The sequence below is a fragment of the Adelges cooleyi genome, unplaced genomic scaffold, assembly GCF_023614345.1.
Source record: "Adelges cooleyi isolate 19-005CV unplaced genomic scaffold, UGA_ACOO_1.1 ACOO_flye_CR_arks_rails_tigmint_CR_PRNA_23, whole genome shotgun sequence".
Classification (NCBI taxonomy): domain Eukaryota; kingdom Metazoa; phylum Arthropoda; class Insecta; order Hemiptera; family Adelgidae; genus Adelges; species Adelges cooleyi.
In genome coordinates this window covers 16,224,297-16,250,558 of record NW_026095893.1, presented here as the reverse complement: position 1 = coordinate 16,250,558, position 26,262 = coordinate 16,224,297, and the positions used below count along the sequence as shown (strand labels likewise).

Sequence of the window (26,262 nt, the reverse complement as noted above, 5' to 3'; positions counted from 1 at the left end):
AAAAACAGCGAATATTTTTTATATTTTATTCGTTATAAGAACTTTTTATCTAGATAACTATTTTGCCCGACACGGCTTCATACCACTTATTTATTAAGCTGTAGAGCATTGCCCGTCTTTCGTTAAATTATGACTTGAGGGCTAAAGCTAAATTTAATATCTTGAATACATCCTAAATTGTTGGCTTATCATGTAAATCCACTACCCGAATAATATTAATAACTGACTAGATAGCTTTAAACATAATATTAACTATTAACAATTAATCAATATTTAAATGTATGAACAATTAATCATTTTTATTTATTACAAAATTTGTATTTAATCTAATCTATTTCGATAACCGAAATTATCCGGATGTCAAATAAAATTGATATAGGTGTTTAAAATTTTAAAAACACTGTTTGTATCAAATTTTACATCTTAAAGGCAAGATTTAGTAAAAAGTTTTCCTAGATTTTTACAATGCTTAGAAGTATTCAGAGCGAATGTGAATGAACAACGAATAAGTATTTAAATTTTTTGAATTTCAGTAGAAGGTAAAATGTAAGTGTTGCAATATAAACGCCATGTTTGCTGTACAACTGAATAATATGACATGTTAAAATTAAGTAACTCGCATAAGCTGAATAGGAAAACATGATACCATTTTAACACGGAAGGAAATGCGAAAATGTAAAAGCTATAGAAATACTAATGCAGTACACAGAATCAAAATAATTTATTAACCACCATTTGATTTCGCTTTTTATCTCATCATAATACAAGTTTTCGAAATATGTCAAACGATTGCGAGAATTCAATGTCATTTCAACAAAATATCTAAATTTATATTCAGTAACATTTCTAAAGTTTACATTAGTAATTATTTAGGTTCTAGCAGTTTAACAATGAAAAACATTTTAGGCTGTTCGCATGAAACGACCGTTAAATTTGTTTACTTGCTGTTCTTTATTAGCCTTAAGTTATTATTGAAACTTATTAACTATTTTATTTTTTATTTATATCATTTTTACTATTAAAGATACATATTTATAGTGTAATCATGTCCATAAAACATATAACAATTATGGCGATTAAACTATACCGTTAATCTGCACCAATTAATTTTTAGTTATAATAATTTAATTAATCAGCATTATTTAATAAATGTTAAGTAAATACATAATTGATTTAGTTCCAAGATTATAAAAAATACTTGTAAAAATAACCGACAACCAAAAACTTTGTTTTTTAAACGTTTTTTAATTAGATCCCCCGTTCCAATAGGCTTGATCCAATCTTATTTTACTGTTTTTTTTTTATAAATACAAATACAATATTTCTTCTATTCTGTATTTTAATAGATTTCGGAAATATATTTTTAAAAATATGCAATTTTCGAGTTTATTAATTAAAGTTTTATCAGTTTAATGTTGTTTCAATTTTAAATAAATTGAATACAAAAAAGAGTATTTGCAAACATAGGTTTTCAAAAATAAAAAAATGTAATTCCATATCAAGTTAGTTCGATTTTTTCTCTTGGTTAAAAAAATGGTCGTATTGTGTTCATTTTAATATTTGTAGTCATTGTCTGTAGCTTTTGTATACATTGTTTTTCTAAAATTTAAAATTTTTCTTGTAAATATTACCTGTTTTGTGGTTATTGACGTATTTTAATGTAACCTTCGAATATTTACAAAACACACATAGTTTTGTCTACGTATATTCAGGTGTGTTATAGTTAAACTCTTAAACTTAAAAAAACGCCAGTACAGTGTCTTTGCGGCATCTTACTTGCAAGGTTACATATATAAATGTTTTCAACAGAATATCTGATAACACATTCGGATTCAACGTCCAAAATCCTTAAAGACATATATCAAACGGGTAGAAAATGTTTGAAATGATCCCCAGCAATAAAACATATCGATGTTAAAAATATAACTGTATGGTAATACTTGACGATCTTAGGCGATCTGTAAACCACGGTTATCAACTAGATAACTGTCTACTAGTAAACTAAGGGTGTATACTGATTACTGTACACGACTTATTGATAAGTACACCTAATATATTGCAGAGAATGCCTCAATTTATTATGCCATTTTTACAGATATTGTTTTAGAAGAACACAATCATACGAGATGGATATCTAAGTCATATGTTCTGTGATCTTTTCCAATTAATTTCTTTAAAATTTAACGATATACCAAACATTTAGAATCATATTATTAAGAAAAATCTAAACAATTGACAAACACAAAGTATAAATATATACATATTTGTATCCACCATTGTAGTTGGTATTTTATGTAAGAACTTTGATACTGCTTATGTATTAATTTCATACATTTTTATTAGCGACAATGACAAATAAATATATATAGTTATTTTTGACGTTATCATTTAAAACTACGGACTGAATGTATCTAATGATTAAAACTGCTTCAAATGTAAACAACAATCAAAGTTAATGAGGAGTTATAATAATACCGAGCTATCTTTAGTTTTTTCTAGGTTATTTAGCTATTAAATATCACAGCACATGCTTTGAGTCGCGTAGGAGTAGGTAAAGAAATCACATTTTACTGAGTTTACCTCTCACAGCAGGTTTGACGCATTGCACCACAATGGTTTTTTTTCAGATTAAAACTTATGATCACACGGCATTTTCTTTTTCTTAATAAAGTATAGGTTGGTGTTTCAATGTACCCGTTGTAACTATAATATAGATACAAAACAACCTATAAAATTTGTTTTATTCTTATGCTTAGTATAGCTATCATAAACAAAGTATTTGCTGATTTTACCTACAGATTTTAATATAGTCACAGCACAGTATTTAATTATCACACCTCTGCCTGCATCTTAAGTGGTTAGAATAGGTAATAATAGTGCAACATTTGTAATTCAAGTGATAAAAACCAATAGGGTTACGGGTCACAAAAAGCTGTTGTCAACATTTTGATATATTCAATAAAACCCAAATTAAATGGGAAATCAAATTTTAATCATATTAATTAATTTCTAGGTTGCTCTGCGAGATTGAATCAACAGTCAATAGGTGTTTGCAAAATAGTTTCATTATGTTGTTAATTACAATTTATGAGAAACAGCGGCAACAAATGATTATTAATTGATAACCAACTATAATCGTATCCGCCTTAATACTATTTTAAGCACATAATTGTCATTACAATGATTTTGTTGTTATTTGTACTTCTGGAGATTAAAGCATATTTTTTAAAATGACTTTATCAATTTCATATTCAGTTATAATTATTTTTGTAGTTATCTTATCCTCTTCAGTTCAATGCTGTTTTAAAGAAAATATTGGAATCCCATATTATCATGTTAAAAAATTTAGCCATTGTCGGTAACTCGCATACTTTGTTTTGTTAAAATTTAATATTTTTTTTTTTTACAAATATTCGTCGATATTATCTGTTTTGTGGTTATTGACATATAATGTAACCTTCGAATATTTACAATAGAAGCATACTCTTGTCTATGTATATTCAGGTGTTAATGTAGTTAAACTTTAAGGCTTAAAAAACGCCAGTACTGTGAGTTTGGGGCATAGTGGGACGGGGGAGATCACGGGTCTATAGGATTTTTTTTTAACCGAAAATGATACAATCGTTATCAAATAAACGATTCGATGCTTATATATGTATATATTATAAGATATGCACAATTTTTGCATTATTTAAACATTATTTTGAATTAATTTCTTAAATATTTCAAGGTGACTCATAAGATAATACATTTTAAAAATGTGGTTATATGTTATGAATTTACGTCGAACTGGCTGAATACTTAGAAAAAAGGCCGTCACAAACAGCTGTCAATCAAGCATAAATGTAAATGACTCTTTAAATGTATATTTTTAGTTCATTTTTATATAAGAAGTCTAATGTGTAAATTGAGTTTTTACAATATTTCTCGCATTTCTAGACACACTGTTCACTATTTGACGTAGGTGCTTTAATTGACTATTGTTCACAAATACTTTTATGTCTATTATTTTCATACATTTTGGTTAGGTTAGTTAAAATATTTTTCTCTCTTAACCATTGTTATTGATTGTATAATACATTGAATTTTTTTTCAGTTTTTTATTTTAAGAGTTACTAGAACAGTATATTTCAAATATTGAATTTTTTGTGTCTCTATAATATATATTATAACATTTGTTTCCGTAGATTTTGTTCAAACTGCATTAACTCCTAACCTTTTAAAAATTATTACTTATTATTCTTACTTTACTCATATTTGGTTACACATTACATTACTTTTAGTTCCCACTACAGCTATAGCTTAAACCAAAAAGAAGGTGAAAATGTCTATTTCAATAAATTCAAAATTTTTTTACAAACATTTTAACACAATTTTTCGATTCTTAGGTATATGATGGTTTTTTAACAAATATATTTTGTCATTATTGTTGCCAATTGGCATGTTATTCAATTGTTATTATTTGAGTTCTAAACAGCTATAATCTTATGTAACACAAACATTTCACTAATAATGTCTTATTTTTTTTTATTATAAAACGAATGAACCAAATCTTTTTAACCATTTTAATTTTGCCCTCGATGCTTTTTATGCTCATAATTCAGATCACTACGTACTCAAAATCTGCGGTTGATTGGGCAACATTTTTTTTAATGTATAAAGCAAAGTATATGATTCCAAATCGTACAAACAGTTCGTTCCAGGAACAACAATACTTTATACAGGCGTAACTTAACTTTAGCATATTTTTAATTGAGTTTTATTTTATTTGATAAAACCAAATGCAGTCAAAACTAAGCCACCAAAATATTTTACATTTCGATTTTTTTTTTTTACACGGTTTTTCAATATGTTTGTGGTGTTCAGTAAAAACATGTTTATTCGTTAAAATCCTATCAAGAAGCATTTCTATAAAGTATATTGAAGCAGATAATTTGGTATCGCTTTTATAAAATATATACTGGTAAAAAATTATCTGTTGCTTTTTTTTTTTCAAACCGACAAATTCGTACATAGGTAACCTTCATATTTTTTGGTTATTATAAAAATATGTGATTATTCAAACAATACACGCGCACATTATTTTTCTGTTTTTGTATTACAACTTAAAACATAACTACAGTTATTTAAAGTTTATCTTTATATAAAATAAAAATATTGTTGATTAAAAACATAAATGTTGAATTTATCCAATACAATGCGAAATAATACAAAAAACTCACTTTCTAACGATTCAAATAATTTATACATATTGTATCATTTTATAAATCGCGCTGAATTTCTGACGAGTCTTTTTAAAATTATACCATATCCAATTTTACATATTTAATACTTTTAATTTGTTCTCGATACCTTTTACTGTAAAAAACTGGTTTAAAATTAAATGTTATTTATCATTAGTCTCTAGTTTAATCAAAATTGATATATTTTTTTCGATTTTGGGCTCGCGGCAAAATGGGTGCGATATCAAAACATTTATAGGCGTGTCAGATTTGAATAAAAACCGCATTGGAACAACCGGACCAAGGAAGGGGGGGGGGAAATGAAGAGCCATTTTACCGCCTACAACAGAACCTGATTGGTTTCCGTTAAGTTCTTATACATCTGGAATAAAGTATGTTTATCCTATGTAAACACAATATTGCAAAAAAAAATATTACACGCAATTTAAGAAAATGCGGCGAGTGTAGGAAAGTGGCCAAACTGACTACATAAAGTCAAACCGAACATAAACTGCTTTAGTGTTATTTTGAGTCACTTACACATAACTTGTCCAATAAAGTTTATCAAACAAATACGGAGTAAGTAATATTTAAAACTATTTTTCGTCGATGAAGCTTTTATATTTTTTTGTATTGTCATTATAGAACCTTTGTTCTGAAGTTAACATTTACACACTGTGATTTATCTGATGTAAGACACTCATTTTCTTGGAAAATATGATATATTTTGAAAATTATTTTTTTCCCATACTTTAGTTACATACTTAACTATATTTTCCAATACTTAGAAATCTCATTTCTCGTTTATGCGTAAAAGAGATATATAAGTATAGACTTCGTATTTTCAAATGGAAAAAAATGTTTTTAATTTCATAAATATGTAGAAAAAAATTGGTAGGGTTCGAATTTTTAATTTTCATCAATCTCTTCGTTTGTTCTGACATTGTAAATATTTGGATTGAAGATCAATATTTATTCGGTTTGACAACAGTAGCAAAATAACTTCCCATTAAATAGTAATTTTCACCCCGTCGGTAACACTGTTATCTTTATTGTGATTAAATTCAACGTAACGAAAAAATTGGGAAAATGTAGGTGGGTAATTACAAGAATTAAAAAATCAATGTTTGATAAATATTGGTACCCTGTCATTTTATTAAAAAAACTCTATGGAAATGGTTAAATTTGCGATACTTGCTCAGGATTTTTATTTCATACCACCATTATTAAGTATGTTTGTCGATTAAAAATAATAAATATAAATGGTTTCTTTTTTGTTACAGGTATTTACCATGAACTCAAACATGCGTCATCGTTGTGTCGTGTTATTTGCAATTTTTTTCTTTGGCCTCATTGTAAGTGATAGATTCCATTAAAACATAACAAATATGAATATTATTCGAATGTATTAAACTATTGGTAATTGTTTTGTGTTAAAGAAACATACATTTTTTCACTAGGTTTTAATAGTATTAGTATCAGCTGTAACTAATGACTGCAGTCATTTAAGTCATAATATATCAGTCACTGGGCAATTCCCACAGCCTCTATAAGTTCATAACAAATTTTCTTTGACCTATCTTCGCTGAAGCTGCAAAACTGTTATACTTTAATACAACTGATATTTCAGAATAGTTGTCAAGAACTCTATGATACTACTAATAACACTAATACTATGAATGTATGTATGTCATTCAGATTTCGTTAGATGCGTCCCCGAAGCCGGCTCCGAAAAGCGCGGAAAAGCGAAAAGAGGGGTCCTCTTCAAATGCTGCAACGTCCGAGAAAGAGGAGGATTCGAAGGCTATAAAGAATTTGGAAAAAAATATTTTATATCCACGTTTATACAACTGTTTTTCAGATAACAAAATTAATGAACCCTGTGAGTATCTAAAACATTATTTCGGTTTATTTTTGTCTAATCGAAAATAGGAAATTGATCAATTTTTATTCAAGTGATCAGATTTCCGTTCTGTGGACTCCACTGCTTTCTGTTTTTTTTTGGTTTTTAGGAAACCTATATTTATATGAGTAATTTCGGATGAGCATTTTATGGCACATTTCATTCGTGCGTTCAATGCATATTATTAAAAAACGATACCCTACTATCTTAAATAGGGCCCTGAATCTAGCGATTTCTATTTGATGACACAGTTTACTTATAAGTTATACAGTAGTACAACAGTTTTAAAAATGTTGTTTAATATTTGTGAACAGCTGAACGACCTGTATGGAAACCAATCATTCTTGTTAAGGTTTTAGCTGCACAAAGATTAATATTAACCGGCCAACAAGACGAAATAGACCAAGCGACTCTAATATTAAGTATGGCAATACAATCTATGGCTATGGGTGAAGATGAAGTATACACTGATAAGGAATCACTGGATCACAATTGGTCAAGGTGGGACGAAATCCGAAAAGATGAAAAAGAGAAACTTATAGTTTACATGAATAATGCCATCGGAAATTTTGTAAGGGACTTAGGAGGAAACAGAAAGAAAAGATAAGAAAGAAGAGAAAAATAAGAAAAAAAGTGGATAAATTCAAAATTTATGTTTTTAATCAACAGTATTTAAGATAAACTTTAAATAATTGTATTTATTACATGTTATTATTTTGTCATATATGAGATATTAAACGTCAAGTTGCACACTATTTAACTTTTGCATTTTAGATTTTGTTCATTTTTTTTTCATACGTAGTTTTATAGACGAATTACTATATTGATATACCAAAAATCATAATCTAGAGCATATCTATTAAATGTGTGACCTAAAAAAAGTGTCGTTACGCCACATGGGTATATTGTCATAACCGAACAAAGATAGTGAAAAACCACTTACACGAAAAAGTGAAAAATACAGCCGGCTACAACTTTGGAGTTAGACTAGGTTGCATAGAACGTACACTTGCATAAGTAAACGGATAAGAGTAGATGAAAAACAATAACAATGAGACGCTAAAACAGTACTGTTAGTTATTATAGAACAATTATATATATATTATAAATTAGTCGATTATTTTTTTCGTAAAAACTAGACAAGCAAATACTTGTATATAGTTCCCATCTACGCAACACAGTAAAAAAAAGGTAGACTTGTACTTTGTGATTCTAAAAAAGCATCTTACGTTTCTAAGGTGTACGTTATTGTTTATAGAAACAATAACATTGGCACTTTTAGTACTACAGTCAGAGATGGGCAAAATGGATACAATCCGTAATCGATTACAGACGGATTACGGATTACTCGTAATCCACGATTAATAAAAAAACTGGACTACATTTATTTCAGTAATCCTACATTTTTGGATTAAGAATTAAATTTAATCCAGTAATCCTTAGTTAACGGATTACGGATTACATTATTAATCCAGTAATCCCTAGTATACGGATTACATTATTAACTTAGGATTTTTGTTTTATTCCAATAACCCAAATTTAAAGATTACTGTTTTTTTTTCATTCTAGTAATCCAAAACATTGTACTTAAATAATATATTTTTAAATTAAAATGTATTTAAATATTTTTTTTCTTTTATGCAGAGCTGGGAGGTATTGTTTTTACAATAATGTGTTTTATTTTTACTAGGAGTAAAACTAAACCACTGAGCCGATTTCTGCATACATAAGTCTAAAGATTTCAAAATTTTAAATATTAAATGTTAACTTGATTATGGTATGATATCATACCATTTCAGATTATAAAATTAAACAATAATAACAAAATTATTTATATAAAAAATTTAACAAATTGACAAAAAAAGTGTTTAAGCTAGATAAACTTGAGCTTTGTTAAAGTACCTACTAAGGCAGAGTATACTAATTAATTATTATTTGTAATAATTAATTGCCATTTTGAATAACGGATTACCGTTGAATAACGGATTACGGATTACTGGATTACTTCTAATCCATGATGGAATAATTGTAATCCGTATTCGATTATTTGTAATCCATAATTTCGATGTATTGGAACAACGGATTATTTTTAATAAACGTAACCCGGGATTACTTGGATTAATTAAAAAATAATCCAGTAATCCGGGATTAATAATTCTGCCCATCTCTGACTACAGTTCATATATTTCTCCAGACCCCGCTTGAAGTTTCATGTTAACAGGCGAGTGGATTGTGATAGGTTTGAAGTAAATTGCAAAATTATAGTAAAAGTGCAATATTAAGTTAAGTATTAATATAGACATTATTTAAAAAGGCAAATGTGAATTGGATGACACTTAACATCTAGTAGAATAATAATAAAAAATTAAAACAACGGTAACAGCAATAACAACAAATTATTTTATGATATTGCAGAGTATTTACTATTTATAATGACAATATTAAAATATGTTTATTAAGATTTTTTACCAAAAAAACTTTGTTTTAAATTTGAACACACTAAAGTAAATCTGAAAATTAGTATTGATACGGTAAAAATAAAAATAAAATGTTTAAACTGACTTTAATTAAGTACTTAAGAACATTTTAGCGTGGAAATTTTAGCCTTGGCCCTCCAGCCCGAAAACGACACTAAATAGTTACACTAAATAGCGATACTTAAGAGGACGCAACACCGGCCATTTCTAAGGAGTAAAGTATAGGCAATTTTTCGAAAAATGTTAATTTAGAGTTAGAACTATTAAAGTTTATTAATACAGTAATGAGGATACTTTGTTAATTGCCATTTTTTTGTCAGACTATCACAGTCATTTCTATAGGATCAAATACAATTGTTTTGCCATCAAAACTGCTTTGCGCGGATTAATTTTTCTCAGTTTTTATACATATTTAAAGAAATAAATTCATACATATTATTTATGACAAAATTATCTATGTTCAATCTTCTGTATTGTTTCGATATATCTAATACAACCAACGCTATATCATTTTTTAAAAAGTCAAAAAAATCCTATTTTTTTTTGGAAGAAAATAACGGGTGTATGTATGAAGTCCTTTTAAGTATGCCATCGAAACAATAACGAGTCGTCGTTTTCATGCAAACGTTTGGCCAGAATATATAATTAAGACTATATTATCATCAACTAAAATCACAAGAAGATTATAGATCAGAAATAATCAATATTCAGGAGCCAGCAAGCTAAGGCATGTTCCATGTTTTTACGTTTTAGCCGTTATGCTTTAAGTAGACTGTAACTTTTTTTTAAAATATTATTACGTAACCTGATTTCGCTCACCTTTGTCTCGTTATTATTTTTTAAAACTTAAACAAAACAAAGTTTTAAGTTGGATGAAAATAAAAATCTTATGGAAGTGAAAGTCTGACATAAAATAAATTTATGACGCTAACTCTATCTGGACCCCTCCGTCCTTTATGGCTCTTGAACGACGTGGGGAAATTGATGGAGCTCCTGCTGGTCTGCCGGCTGGAGAAACATCTGGATGAGAGAGGCGGACTCTCCGATCGACAGTTCGGCTTCTGGAAGTGGAAGTCGACGAAAGATGCTGTGCGTATGCTCCGGGATGAGGTCCGGACAGCGATCAACGCGCGTAAAGTATGTGTGGCCGTCAGCTTGGACATGAAGAACGCGTTCAATTCGATTGGCTGGCGCCACATCATGCGGGCCTTACAAGAGTGGGAGGTGCCGCTGTACCTGCAGTGCATCTTTTGGTCCTACTTCTCGGAGCGAACAGCCAGGATCGCGTGCCCAACAGCCGATGGCGGCGAAGTCACTGTCGAAGTATCGCGCGGCGATATCCCGTAAATCACTGAACCGATTTCTTCGTGTAGCAACTTTATAGATCAGAAATCATACCTGAAAGGTACTTTACAGGGTTAAAATTTTTAAAAAGTCACCCCTTCCCCATCAAAATCGAGAAAAACACCCAAAAAACATTAACAAAACAAAAAAATTTCATTAACCCTCTCCCTTAGAAGGGATTGAATTTTTTCTTTATTTCTCTTTTTCAAACAAAGTTTTTGAGATTTAGACCTGAAAATTAGACCGAAGGTAGATCTAAAATGGAACTATAACATATAAAATGTTCTCAAAAATCTGTAGTCAAATTTTTTTTTATTAAGGAATAACCCCAAAAACAGGGTAAATTTACACTTTGGCCGTAGTCAGTTTCTAGGTTGCTACGTGTGAGTGAATCAACAGTCAACAGGTTGAAACGGCCCAATAGTTGTATAAACGGTCCTTTTCAGAACCAACACATACAAATTAAGTATATCGTGGCGCCGTACCGTACAGTAGACAAAATAAAGGCCTCTGATTGGCCGACCAACCAGAGCGCGGAGTCAGTAATTAAAAAACACATAAATACGGCGACGATTTTAACAACCGACACAACACACATTCTTCTTGCGTCTCTCGTACCGATCACAAGTCCTCTGACTAAGTCTCGCTACCACAGTGCCGCATCTACCCAACTGCTGAGGGACCGCGCTCTCTTATTGCCGCAGTATCTTTCGCACCCTATGCTGTCGTGGAGCCGCGCATCCACATTACCGCAGCACTACCCAGTAGACCGACATCCCGTCGTCGTCGGGCCGCGCCCCGACATTGCCACGACACACGCCGACTCTACGCATCCGTACACTAAACCACCGCCGTCGCACGCTTCTCGCGTTCGCCAGGGCTCGCCCCTGCCGACGGACAGTGTTATCTGTACCTCAGTTCCGCTAACCACGATGGGTAAACCACGCAGTGGGAGAAAGCGTAAAACACCTCCACCACGTGACTCGCCGTACACGACCGCGAAGAGAAACATTCCGCCGTCGGGTATAAGTGACAAACGTAAAACCGTCTCAACCTCGGAAAAACCCGTGCCGTTAAGTGACACCGCACAAAAACATCCGAGTCCAAACCACAATACCAATACAACTCCAGAAGTATCAGATTCTGAATCTACCTCCGGAGAATCAATTATGTCGACTTCATCTGGCAAATCCAATGCAACTCACCCTGATAATAAACCGGTAAGCAAACCTAGTTCACGTATTCCACCAATTTTTGTACAAACTCTACCTAGCTGCCCCTGGCGCACACTCGCCAAGAACATGTTTGCAATACCCGGCCTAGATCAGGTCACGGCAAAAACCACCTCAACACCATCCCAAATACAAATCAACTGCCCAGACGAATACTCATTCAGAACAGTACAATTGTACTTGTCAGATAACAAAGTCAAGGCTTCATACCACACATTTGCTCTGCCGAAAGACAAAAACATCAAAATAGTTATAAAAGGACTTCCACTAGACGTCACCGAAGACGAACTTAAGGATGTATTAAACGCATCAGGTTACGTAACTAACTTCGTCAGAGCGTTCTACAAAAACAGCAAAAGAATCCCTATTCATATGGTTTCTCTGAAGAGAACAGCAAACGTGAAAGTGTCACCGACATTTTTCACCTCAGAGTCAGCATAGAATCCTACAAAACATCGGGACCAGCTCAGTGCTTCGGCTGCCAACGCTTCGGACATTCCTCTTTACAATGTGGCCATCCTCCCAGGTGCGTTAAGTGCGGAGGAGACCACCAAAGCAAGGAATGTATAAAAACCAAAGAAGAACCACCGACATGCTGTAACTGTAAGGGCCAGCACACGGCTAACTACCGGGGCTGCCCATACTACACCGAAACGAACAAAGCCACCCCCACGAAGACCGTCCTAAACCAAACCAATCAAAAACTCGTGGCCGACCGTTCAATATTACGGAAACAAACCCACATCAAGCAAGTACTAGCCATACAGACACCGCCAGTAGCTCAGGTACCGCTAGCTCCACTGGTACAACAACCACTCCAGATACCGGCGACCCACACAACAACCATGACCTACGCCGAAGCCACAAAACCAACCCCACCAACGGAACCCGTCATCCAAGCAAATGTAATATTAAAAATAATAAAAGACCTGCTGACAACAGCCCAAAAATGTGAAGACGCCGCATCTAAAGATGCTATCATAACAACAGTCATGAAAATATTAAACGCCATACCAACAACTCAAGATGGATGAACTAAAAATACTATCATGGAATTGCAACGGGATTGAACAAAAAATACCTAACTCACAGCATTTGTCAATGAAAACAAAATTGACTTAATTTTACTTGGAGAAACCCGTATCAGACCAAAACGCAAATTGACAATCCCAAACTATTTTACATACAGAACCGACCGTCCGAAAGTAACAAACGCACCAAACGTTGGAGGTACAGCCATACTTATCCGAAAAAGCATAAGCCACCAACACGTAATACTACAAACTAAAATGGACTCCACAACAATACAGGTTAAAATAAACAATAAGACAGCGCAAATTTCGGCCGCATACAAAAGTCCCACTGCCATACTCTACGTTAGCGACCTGGACACGCTGACCAACCACGACGGACCCTTCCTGATAGCAGGAGATCTAAATTCAAAACATCCGAGCTGGAATAGTCGGTTAGCAAACACAGCGGGAAGAAAACTGTTACGACACTCTGAGATAAACAAGTACGCTATAGCTGGTCCTGACTCACCGACATACTACCCATATAACAAAAAACACCAGCCAGATATGTCTTAGACATAGTTCTATTGGACCTCCAGTCAGCCCAGTACAGAATAACCAATCACAATGACCTCTCATCGGACCACAACCCGATACAAATAAACATTAAAGGAAATCCACTCTCAAATTACCCACCAAAAACTACAAAGAAAATAAAAACCAACTGGACAAAATTTAAGGAGGAATTAGCACGAAAAACTAAAATCGAACGAGTTAAAACACCGGCCGAAGTAGACAGCAAAATCGAGCAACTAACCAATTCCATCCAAAAAGAAATAAAGAACGCCTCCTTCACAATTAAACAAACAAAATCAAAACCAAAACTTCCGGATGAAATATTACTCGAAATTGAAACAAAAAGAATACTCCGTAAAGTGTGGCAAAATACGAGAGACCCAAACACGAAAAAACTGTGTAACGCGCAAATCAAATATGTCAAAAAACTACTAACTGAACATAGACAAGAGGCATGGGACAATTTCACAGAAACGTTAAATTTCAAAAATAAATCACTCTATCAACTAAACCGCCGCCTCCTGAACAAAAAACCTGCAGATACTCCGCTACAAACAACAACAGGGGTCAAAATATATGAAGCAGATGAGAAAGCAGAACTATTCGCGGATACAATGGCAAGCCAATTCACAAACAACCCGGGAGAAGATATACGGGAGGTGACTCAAACGATAGCGGAAGTGGATCGGGACTGCACCGAAATAACTGACTATATCTCACCAAAACAAATCAAAACCATTATCAACAAATTACCAATTAGCAAAGCACCTGGACATGACAATATATCAAACTTGGCCTTAAGGAACTTACCGGACAACATAATAACTCAGCTATCTTACATATTCACGGCAAGCATCCGAACAGCCTATTTCCCAACAATGTGGAAAAAGGCCATAGTAGTAATGATCCCAAAACCAAATAAAAACCATTCAAAACCGGAAAACTACAGACCGATATCGCTTCTGACCTCCATATCTAAAGTCTTCGAAAAAATTATACTCGTTTATCTGAAAAAACACATCAAGCCGAGACCAGAACAACACGCGTTCAGAGAAGGCCATTCCACCACCACACAGCTCGTCCAACTGCTTCAAGACATCCAAAGCAATAGAAACAATAAGAAGCGAACCGCAGCAGTATTTTTAGACATAGAAAAAGCGTTCGATCGCGTATGGCATCAGGGGCTAATCTACAAACTAAAGACAAACACACAATTGCCGATACACATTATAAAACTAATAAAATCATTCATAACAGGGCGGACATTCCATATCCGTGTAGCCGACCAAATATCTACATCCCGCCACATCGAAGCTGGTGTACCGCAGGGTTCGTGTCTGTCGCCAATACTGTATGTACTATACATTAACGACCTACCGCTAACCGCACACTCCAAGACAGCAATATTCGCGGACGACACCATGTTCCACTCATAATATTTTCATTACCTTGAAGCAGTCCTCCGGATTTTGGAGTGGTTCCTTCCACTGTTTTTGTTTTTAATGACTCTATTTCATCTTTTAAAAGTTTGATCTCTGATTCTCGCTTTGCTTTTTCTAATATTATGCTTGTGTCCGCATCGTTTATATTTTGTTTCAGTTCTTCGTGTATATCATTAATCATCTGTCTTAATTCGAGCACTTCCTTTTTTAAAACACGATTTTCTTTCTCTAACTCGGTATTTATAAATTCCAAGTGATCTAATCGAGTGGACACTTCTTCCTTAGATATATCCATGTCGACTCCAGACCTATTCAAGCTATTCTTCTTTCTTGTCATCTTATCGGGTCTTGGTTCGAGCTTTTCGTTGGGCGCCAGTTGAAGCGGTCCTCCGGTTGTTGCCGTTGGACCTTACTTCTTTTGTTCAATGATAAACTCTACTTGGTTTTCAGAACAATTTATTTGATAATATAAAATATAATTTACAAAGTTTTTTACATTTGGTGTCAGGGTTCGAGAATCGTATTGGGAATTACATATGTGGGGCTGGTGGGTCGCCTAATTCGCCCGCGGTCTGCACAACTATGCAACCCTCACTATTAGAGCGACTCAACTAAGCCTTCTAGCCCAGCCTATATAACATTTTTATAGACAGAAATCAACCCTTATCGTATCCACCCTGCACAAGACTAAATATTAAATTTTAAATATCTTCTAAACCGCTATAACTGGTTTGAACATACTATCCACAAATTCGCATCGAAGCGTTTATTTAAAAGTGATTTTATCACTTTCAGTTATAATAAAATGTGTAGACCTGTGACCTCTCCGTCCCCACTATGCCCCGACCCCACTGTACTGGCTTTTTTGATTTCGTTATAACATTATGTTAGCATGCATATCTAAATTAATATGGAGGTAGCTAGATGAGAGATTCCAAAAATCCCTCCCTAAATTATCTTGCAGAAAGAAGAAAAAATTACATAGACCTAGAAATATCATTGTATAATAAAAACCAAAAATGATTCGCATAGATCGTTTTTTTATAATTTTAGAAAATCTTTAACAAGTCAGGTAAGCCATGAAATTTAGGAAAACCTTGTGTTTTTTGACGTTAGGTACACATTATTATAAAGCAAGTTTAATATGAGTAGGTATCTTAATAGTGTTTACAGTCTTTTAAATGTGTACACATTTTTTTTACAAACGGTTAGGTACTATACTGGCAAAAAAATTCGATCAACAATATTTTAATTAAAAAAAAGTCCTACTTTTAAATGACAGTTTACTTTTGAAATCGATGAAATATTTAAACAAGTGCGCCGATGTGCGAAATAATACAAAAAACTCACTTTCTAACGATTCAAATAATTTATACATATTGTATCATTTTATAAATCGCGCTGAATTTCTGACGAGTCTTTTTAAAATTATACCATATCCAATTTTACATATTTAATACTTTTAATTTGTTCTCGATACCTTTTACTGTAAAAAACTGGTTTAAAATTAAATGATATTTATCATTAGTCTCTAGTTTAATCAAAATGGATATATTTTTTTCGATTTTGGGCTCGCGGCAAAATGGGTGCGATATCAAAACATTTATAGGCGTGTCAGATTTGAATAAAAACCGCACTGGAACAACCGGGCCAAGGAATGGGGGGGGGAATGAAGAGCCATTTTACCGCCTACAACAGAACCTGATTGGTTTCCGTTAAGTTCTTATACATCTGGAATAAAGTATGTTTATCCTATGTAAACACAATATTGCAAAAAAAAATATTACACGCAATTTAAGAAAATGCGGCGAGTGTAGGAAAGTGGCCAAACTGACTACATAAAGTCAAACCGAGCATAAACTGCTTTAGTGTTATTTTGAGTCACTTACACATAACTTGTCCAATAAAGTTTATCAAACAAATACGGAGTAAGTAATATTTAAAACTATTTTCGTCGATGAAGCTTTTATATTTTTTTGTATTGTCATTATAGAACCTTTGTTCTGAAGTTAGCATTTACACACTGTGATTTATCTGATGTAAGACACTCATTTTCTTGGAAAATATGATATATTTTGAAAATTATTTTTTTCCCATACTTTAGTTACATACTTAACTATATTTTTCAATACTTAGAAATCTCATTTCTCGCTTATGCGTAAAAGAGGTATATAAGTATAGACTTCGTATTTTCAAATGGAAAAATATGTTTTTAATTTCATAAATATGTAGAAAAAAAATTGGTAGGGTTCGAATTTTTAATTTTCATCAATCTCTTCGTTTGTTCTGACATTGTAAAGATTTGGATTGAAGATCAATATTTATTCGGTTTGACAACAGTAGCAAAATAACTTCCCATTAAATAGTAATTTTCACCCCGTCGGTAACACTGTTATCTTTACTGTGATTAAATTCAACGTAATGAAAAAGTTGGGAAAATGTAGGTAGGTAGCGTCAGTTACAATAATTAAAAAATTCAAATGTTTCATGAATATTGGTACCTTGTCATTTTATCAAAAGAACTCTATGGAAATGGTTAAATTTGCGATAATTTGCTCAGGATTTTTATTTCATTCCACCATTATTAAGTATGTTTGTCGATTAAAAATAATAAATATAAATGGTTTTTTTTTTGTTACAGGTATTTACCATGAACTCAAACATGCGTCATCGTTGTGTCGTGTTATTTGCAATTTTTTTCTTTGGCTTCATCGTAAGTGATAGATTTCATATAAAAAATAACAAATATGAATATTATTCGAATGTATAAAACAATTGGTAATTGTTTTGTTTTTAAAGAAACATACACTTTTTCACTACGTTTTCATGATATTAGTATCTGTAACTAATGACAGAGGTCTTTGTTAGCACGCAAACCATTTAGGTATTTTAATATATCAGACACTGTTCAATCAGTAATTCCCAGAGCCTCTATAAGTTCATAATACATTTTCTTAGACCTATCTTCACTGAAGCTGCAAAACTGTTATACTTTAATACAACTGGTATTTAAGGATATTCGTCAAGAACTCTATGATATTAATAACACTAATACTATGAATGTATGTATGTCATTCAGATTTCATTAGATGCGGCTCCGAGAAGCGGGGAAAAGCGAAAGAAGGGGTCCTCCTCAAATGTTGCACCGTCCGGGAAGGAGGAGGATTCGGAAGCTATAAAAAATCTGGAAAAAAATATTTATATTCCACGTTTAGACAACTGTTTTTCAGATCTCAAAAAGGATGAACCCTGTGAGTATCTAAAACATTATTCCAGTTTATTTTTGTCTATTCAAAAATAGGAAAAGGAAATTGATTAATTTTTATTCAAGTGATCAGATTTCCGTTCTGTGGACACCACTGCTTTATGTTTTTTTGGTTTTTAGGAAACCTATATTTATTTAATGAGTAATTTCGGATGCGCATTTTATGGCATGCGTTCAATGAATATTATTAAAAAACACTAAAGATACCCTACTATCTTAAATAGGGCCCTGAATCTAGCGATTTCTATTTGATGACACAGTTTACTTATAAGTTATACAGTAGTACAATAGTTTTAAAAATGTTGTTTAATATTTGTCAACAGCTGAACGACCTGTATGGAAACCAATCATTCTTGTTCAGGTTTTAGCTGCACAAAGATTAATATTAACCGGCCAACAAGACGAAATAGACCAAGCGACTCTTATATTAACTAACGCAATACAATCCATGGCTATGGGTGAAGATGAAGTAGTCCCTGATAAGGAATCACTGGATCACAATTGGTCAAGGTGGGACGAAATCCGAAAAGATGAAAAAGAGGATCTTATAAAAGATATGCAAAAGGCCGTCGAAAAATTTGTAGTGGACTTAGGGGGGAAAAAAAAAAGAACAGCTAAGAAAGAAGAGAAAAGTAAGAAAAAAAAGAGTGGCTAAATTCAACATTTATGTTTTTAATCAACAATATTTTTATTTTATGTAAAGATAAACTTTAAATAATTGTATTTATTACATGTTATTATTTTGTCATATATGAGATATTAAACGTCAAGTTGCACACTATTTAATTTTTGCATCTTAGATTTTGTTCATTTTTTTTATACGTAGTTGTATAGACGAATTTATTACAATATTGATATTGACCAAAAATCACAATCTAGAGCATATCTATTAAATGTGTGACCTAAAAAAAACATAGTAGAGTGGGGAACCGGCAATACGTCGTTACGCCACATAGGTATATTGTCATAACCGAACAAATATAGTGTAAAACTACTTACACGAAAAAGTGAAAAATACAGCCGGCTACAACTTCGGAGTTCGACTAGGTTGCATAGAACGTACACTTGCAAAAGTAAACGGATATGAGTTGATAAAAAACAATAACAATAAGACGCGAAAACTATTCGAGGTTAAATTAATTTTGAGTAAGAAAAATAATTAATAGCAAAACAGTAATGTTAGTTATTATAGAACAATTATATTATAAATTAGTCGATTTTTTTTTTTGTAAAAACGAGACAAGCAAATTCTTGTATACAGAGACCATCTACACAACACAGTAAAAAAAAGGTAGATTTGTACTTTGTGGTTCTAAAAAAGCATCTTACGTTTCTAAGGTAGTACTACAGTTCATATATTTCTCTAGACCCCGCTTGAAGTTTCCTGTTAACAGGCGAGTGGATTGTGATAGGTTTGAAGTAAATTGCAAAATTATAGTAAAAGTGCAATATTAATTTTAGTATTAATATAGACATTATTTAAAAAGGCAAATGTGAATTGGATGACACTTAACATCTAGTAGAATAATAATAAAAAATTAAAACAACGATAACAGCAATAACAACAAATTATTTTATGATATTGCAGAGTATTCACTATTTATAATAACAATATTAAAATATGTTTTTTTAAGATTTTTTACTAAAAAAACTTTGTTTTAAATTTTAACACACTAAAGTAAATCTGAAAATTAGTATTGATACGGTAAAAAATGAAAATAAAATGTTTAAACTGACTTTAATTAAGTACTTAAGAACATTTTAGCGTGGAAATTTTAGCCTTGTCCCTCCAGCCCGAAAACGACACTAAATAGCGATACTTAAGAGGACGCCACACCGGCCATTTCTAAGGAGTAAAGTATAGGCAATTTTTCGAAAAATGTTAATTTAGAGTTTGAACTATTAAAGTTACTATTACGACACTTGATTTCGCTCATCTTTGTCACGTTATTATTTTTTAAAACTTAAACAAAAGAAAGTTTTGAGTTGGATGAAAAAAAAAATCTTATGGAAGTGAAAGTCTGACATAAAATAAATTTATGACGCTAACTCTATCTGGACCCCGAGCTCTAAACATATGAATGATAATACAGCTATTATTTTTTTCATAAATTAAATGACCCTTCTTTTTTGAATATTAAACTAAATTTAAAACATAGACCATGTTAAAAGTAACTGAACAAAATCCAAGTAACCTAATCCAACTTTGTATTTTGGTTGATATGACATTTAATTTTTTTTTAAACAGGGATTGAAATGTTACGTAGCTAAAATTTATATTATTTCTTATTATTACAAAAAATGTTGATTAAAACGAATAATTGTATGATATTGTCATAGCTTAACTGAGTTTGAGTTTGTAAAAAAAAAAAAATTATTAAGAATATGTTTTAGCTAGTTTAGGCGTTATGGACGTATAAACAGTTCGTTCACAAAACACTATTATAGGCGTTACTTAACTTTGGCATGTTTTTAATGGCATTTTTTTTAAATTATTGTATTATATTTTTGGTGTTAAGTAAAACATGTTTATTCGTTTGTATCCTATCAAGAAGTTAATTAAACTACGCCTAAAATCTGCTAACTAAGCGTACTTTACTATGGTTCCATTGTTCAAGTCTAGGTTACTATCAAGAATGTCCAAAGAGAAACTGTACACTGTTTATTTAAGACCAATTGTTACGTAAGGCTGCAACACATGGGCCACAACAGGAGGAGACTATAATAAATTCGACGACAGTGAGCAAAAATGGATAAGGAGGTCAAATAAGGAACTAAAGAATCTGTATAAAAAAGAAGATATAGTGGAGTTTTCAAGGAGTTCTTCAAGACTTGCTTGGGCTAATCATGCATGGAGAGCTGATGGTTTTCTTATTAAGATGGTAATGGTAAATCAAACAGATCGGAAAAGACCAAGGGGACGTCCAAGGCAATGATGGCATTACTATATAGTATATAGTATACAGGGTGATTCTTTTACCATGAGCTACTCAATATTTCATAGGGTTTAAAAATCATTTTTTTTTTATATTGTTTTTATACAATGTAATCTCAATTTTTCACATTACTTCTTTTGTTTTTACCCGAAACCGGTAATCGACCAGTCAACATTTTTAGTACTTAATTCTTAATTTAAAAAGTTTATGAAATGTATGCGCTACCGTTTAAGATTTAAAAGTCGATATATACCAATTAGTTTGGAACGGTGGTATAAACATAAAAACTCGAGGAAAACCGAGATCACATTATATTACACTATGACAAAAAAAAAAATGAGTTATTGAATTAACCCAATGAGATATTGAGTGGCACATGATAAAATGACCACCTCGATCACTATGTTAATATATGGTTTATTTTATAAATTGTCAATATATTTTAGTAGCCAAACTCGCCGGATCACATCTCGGGATTTATTTTCAATGAAAAACCTAAACTGTGTCGGTTTTCAACTCAAGAATTGAGATTGTCTGTAAGCTTAAAAAAAAAAATACCGTTTTCTTGTAAACACAAACACGTTTTTACATTGCGCCCTGTCCAGCCGTACAACGGTTGATTACAATATTGGTCATAATGGACTTTCAGCTGGAACTTGTGCTGCACAGCTAAACGACGTCGAATTTTTTTCTTCTGTTCTAATTGGCCGTGTGTCGGCTGCGTTTTTTTGCCAAAATCTCTCGGCGAGAGCGCTCCGACAGGGATGGAAAACCACCTTATAGTTGCCGTCGCCGTTAGACCAGCAGTGACTAATTCGGAGCCACCGTCGCTTGACTTCGGTAACGTTGCGCCGACCACATGTCGTATCCCGACCCGGAAGTTTGATCCACGAGAACATAATTATACACCTTTACTTTCTACTTACTTATTACTTGTTCACGATTTGGATTTTTGACGATTTTTCGCTTCAAGTTCAACACCCGCGTTTTTTTTCGGCCGATAACTTTGGCGACGCGCGAGTTTCACGTTTTGTGCCGCTTATTAAGAGCACAGTATACATATACATACATACATAAATATATATATATATATATACACCGTAAGTACAATCATTTATTATTAAAACTAATTATTGTAACGATAATCGATTACGCACCCATATAACGCGTATTGGCCGCGGCGGATAATGCAATTTCTCGAATAAAATATTACCGTAATATAATATATATAGTACATATACAAGGTAATCCAGTCAATATCTCATAAGATATAATAAGATATTTAATTATTTTTTTCATATTGTTTTTATACAATGTGCTCTCAATTTTTTACAATTTTATTCGCTTTTGCCCCCTCTTAACTTAGTTTTTTTAAAGCGACTTTTTTTTTTAAGCGAATCCTAGGTACTTTTCTCTCAATATCATATTGTGTAAAATAAATGAATGTATATTAAATATATATACAGGGTGGTAATTTTATCGTCAACCACTCAATATCTCATATAGGGCTTTATAAGAAATACATTTTTTTTCCATACAATGTGATCTCAATTTTTCACAACTATTTTTTTGAATTTACCTCCCTTCCAACTTAGTTTTTTTGATAGCCACTTTTGAAACTTAAAAGGCAACGTATATATTTGATTATTTTTTTAAATTGAGAATAATATACTAAAAATGTTGACTGGTTAAACAAATCACTTATGAACAACTATTTTTTTTAAATTTTACAATATTTATAATTTTCGTGTCAGCTTATGTGACATGTTATTCTCAAATCTCTGGTCTTTAAAGTAGTTTTTAGTAACGACAAGAATCAAAACATATTCAATCATTATTGCCAGTAAATCTATAGAAATCAATTCAATTTTTGAAACATATTATATCATTATTCATAATATTTTACCTTTAACCCCCACAAAGAATATATATATATATGAAACGGCGACATGGATTTTTATACGTCTCGTGCAATATGTATTGTTTTGTTGACAGGTGCGTTTTACTGTGCCGGTCGAATGGACTTTTAACCTTTTGCCAGTAATGGCCGTTATTATTTAAGCTTGTTTTCCGACCGTCGTAGCGCTCGCACTTAACCATGTCATAGCCGCATGACGTTCGTATAAAACAAGCAATCTTATGTAGGTAAATGATGTGGTCGCCTATATTCTGCTGTTTTTTTTTCTTCTTCCAAAAACGACAAACGAACCGAGGACACGAGACGAGAGTCTGCGTGGCGCATGTTATACCGCTTTTGGGAATATGGGCGGACAAAATTTTACTACATGTATATAAATATACTTACATATATATATTTTTTTGACGTTAACGCTAAAAAATAAAGTCCATGTCAGAATGGTTTGGCCAGGGTTCACGTTTCACGGTGACTGCCAGTGGACTCTGGGGAATCAGCGTCTTTAATTATACTGTACACGTTCTCATACCGGGCATATCGCTCAAATGCAAATTAACGTTTCGGCGTTGGCGGCGCCAGTCCAACGGTAATAGGCGCATAATGTAATATCTCTTGCTGTTTAAACGTCTCGCTCCTCTTGTACATTAAACGACCGTGTCCCCAGAACCCTGCGACACAATTAAAACGTTATCGTGTAATTAAATCGCAATTCTTACCGAGTTAAAATACATCATTAACACGCAAGTCGTCCGCCGTCACGGCCAAGGAATCTTTGGCCGTACACGCTGATCAAACAATATGTATTCTAAGCAATCCATAACAATCACAAGTCCATAAGCTCAGTAAACGGATCTGTCAAAGCCACATAACTGTGTATTAAAAAAATGAATAAATACAAAGTACGATGTTAATCTCCAAATGGAATGTGCAACGGTTCCTTTGGAGCTAAGTGCGTCCGCAATGTCAACATGACACCAATCGGTTGAGATTAACTTTAATAGGGTCGAAAATAGCGTGGCAGTGTTAAATGTTAATAAACGGAAATTGCATTCGTTTTTTAGCTTCAATGCGGAGCTGAGACCAAAAAAAAATATCATAAGCCCTTTCTCCTAGAAGTAATAGAATTTTTTTTTATTTCACTTTTTCAAGCGAAGATTTAAGGATTTAAGTCTGAAAATTAGACCTGAGGTAGATCTAGAACTTTAACATGTACAATTATCTCATACATTTTTTTTTTTTTTAAGAAAAACCAAATGAAAAAGGAAAAATTACACTTTGACCATAGTAAATTTCCAGGTTGCTATGTGTGAGTGAATTAACAGTCAATAGGTAATGAAAATATTTTTATTATATTGTTAACTACGATATTTGAGTAACTATTGCAGTACATTTTTATAGACAGACGATTAATCCATATCGTTTCCACCCTAATAATAAAATTTAATTTTTAAGCACATAATAATTTCATTAGGTTGTACTTGGCTTTTATCGATATTTGTGTTATATATATACATATATATAAATTTATCGCACACTTACAAGGGACAAATACTAGAAAATACTTGCAGACCTTTGGTTACGTTTAAGTACATCAATGATGAGTACTAACAAGAAATCAAATGACATTAGTTATGAGAGTGTACATGTGGTGATTATATTTGTCAATTAGCTATGCATTTGCTGAATTATTTATGATTGTATAATTCAAATCTAGTGAATTCCATTGCTCACCTCTGAATAACGTCTAATGAATTGGGACACATGATGTTATCTACCTATACAAATATAGATAGATACCTGGTTAATTATTTTTATTTGGATATCTTCAATTCTTAATATTACTTATTTTGTATTCATTATATACTCATATATATTTTAAATATTATATTTGTTTAATTTCTTTTTGCTTTTTTGCGTCAGCGGTCCCATCGTAGTTGGTTTTTTTCCCCAATATTCCATAAAACGAGCAACCGGGTTTTGTGAGTGGTGTTCAAAGTTGCAAAAATATGATCTCATAATAAAAATTCAATTCAATTATGGAGTATTGTCAGAGCTCTAATATATATATATATATATTTTTTGTTGGGGTTCATTAAAAAACTGGTCCCCGCAGACCAAGTGCGAATCCAGAATTGTTATTTTGGGAGATGCGAAAACCGTTTCGGTATAATTTATGCTACAAAAATATGCACGGATAATTTGAAGCACAAAATTGAAATATAATTAACAACATGAAAATAATTTTTAGAAAAAAATATTTACTAAAATTAATTTTTTTATATTAACTTTAATGAGTGCAACTTTGGTATTTACGCAATTCGTGTACATCTTACTTTCGCGGAAACATGAAAGAAGAGCTCTAGTTAAAATTAACTTTAGTCCGTGAACTCTTAATTAATACAAAACATACAAAAACTTTAATGCCTATTCGACAAAAATTACTCAAGTATGATACAGATGTATTCAAGCTTGTCCACCGGGACGCTCAATTTCGTTTCCATCTGATTAACTTCCGAGACCTCTCAAAGAATGAGGTAGAAGTATAAATTACTTATAATTACATAACTGTTCAAATTATGTTAATCAGTTTCTTGTCAATTTATTTTCTTATTCAAAAGTTACAATTGTTTTAATGATACAACCGTAATAACCGCAGCTTAAAAGCCAAGTGGGTCAAGTAAATTTGCCAGATTTGACTATACATATTAGTTTCTTAAAGAGATTTAAATATATTTAGTGTACATCTAAAACGTTTCCAAGGAGGTTTTCTGGCTTTAGACCGTTGTCTTCTTACAAATTGATTACACAAATTTAAGTAATTACTATTTTTACATATTTTTAATTCGACGACGGGCTATGGTGGTGACCATTTAGTTCCAGTACTACTGGCTACTAATATATCAACAATAAGCCAAGAGCCTCAGCAATTGTTTTATT

At 32.2% G+C, this 26,262-nt stretch overlaps 2 protein-coding genes and 1 long non-coding RNA gene across 4 annotated transcripts in view; all 3 read left to right on the top strand.

Annotated features, from left to right (window-relative positions):
- Positions 1–5,697: 5,697 nt before the first annotated feature.
- On the top strand, positions 5,698–7,870 carry LOC126835728 (uncharacterized). Its single transcript, XM_050568495.1, has 4 exons — positions 5,698–5,801; positions 6,506–6,577; positions 6,921–7,104; positions 7,440–7,870. Exons 2-4 carry the CDS (start codon positions 6,515–6,517, stop codon positions 7,730–7,732), a joined length of 540 nt encoding a protein of 179 aa, XP_050424452.1. The 5' UTR covers positions 5,698–5,801; positions 6,506–6,514; the 3' UTR covers positions 7,733–7,870.
- Positions 7,871–17,039: 9,169 nt separating this feature from the next.
- On the top strand, positions 17,040–18,454 carry LOC126835729 (uncharacterized). The gene is made up of 3 exons (XR_007685244.1): positions 17,040–17,137; positions 17,851–17,922; positions 18,289–18,454. It is a non-coding gene; the product is annotated as an uncharacterized LOC126835729 (long non-coding RNA).
- A 3,778-nt stretch (positions 18,455–22,232) lies between these two features.
- Positions 22,233–26,262, top strand: part of LOC126835644 (uncharacterized) — a 103,307-nt gene continuing 99,277 nt past the window's right edge. For both annotated transcript variants that reach the window (XM_050568369.1, XM_050568370.1), the window contains exon 1: positions 22,233–22,510. The gene's annotated coding sequence lies outside the window, so the exon portion shown is untranslated. The remainder of the gene's footprint in view (positions 22,511–26,262) is intronic.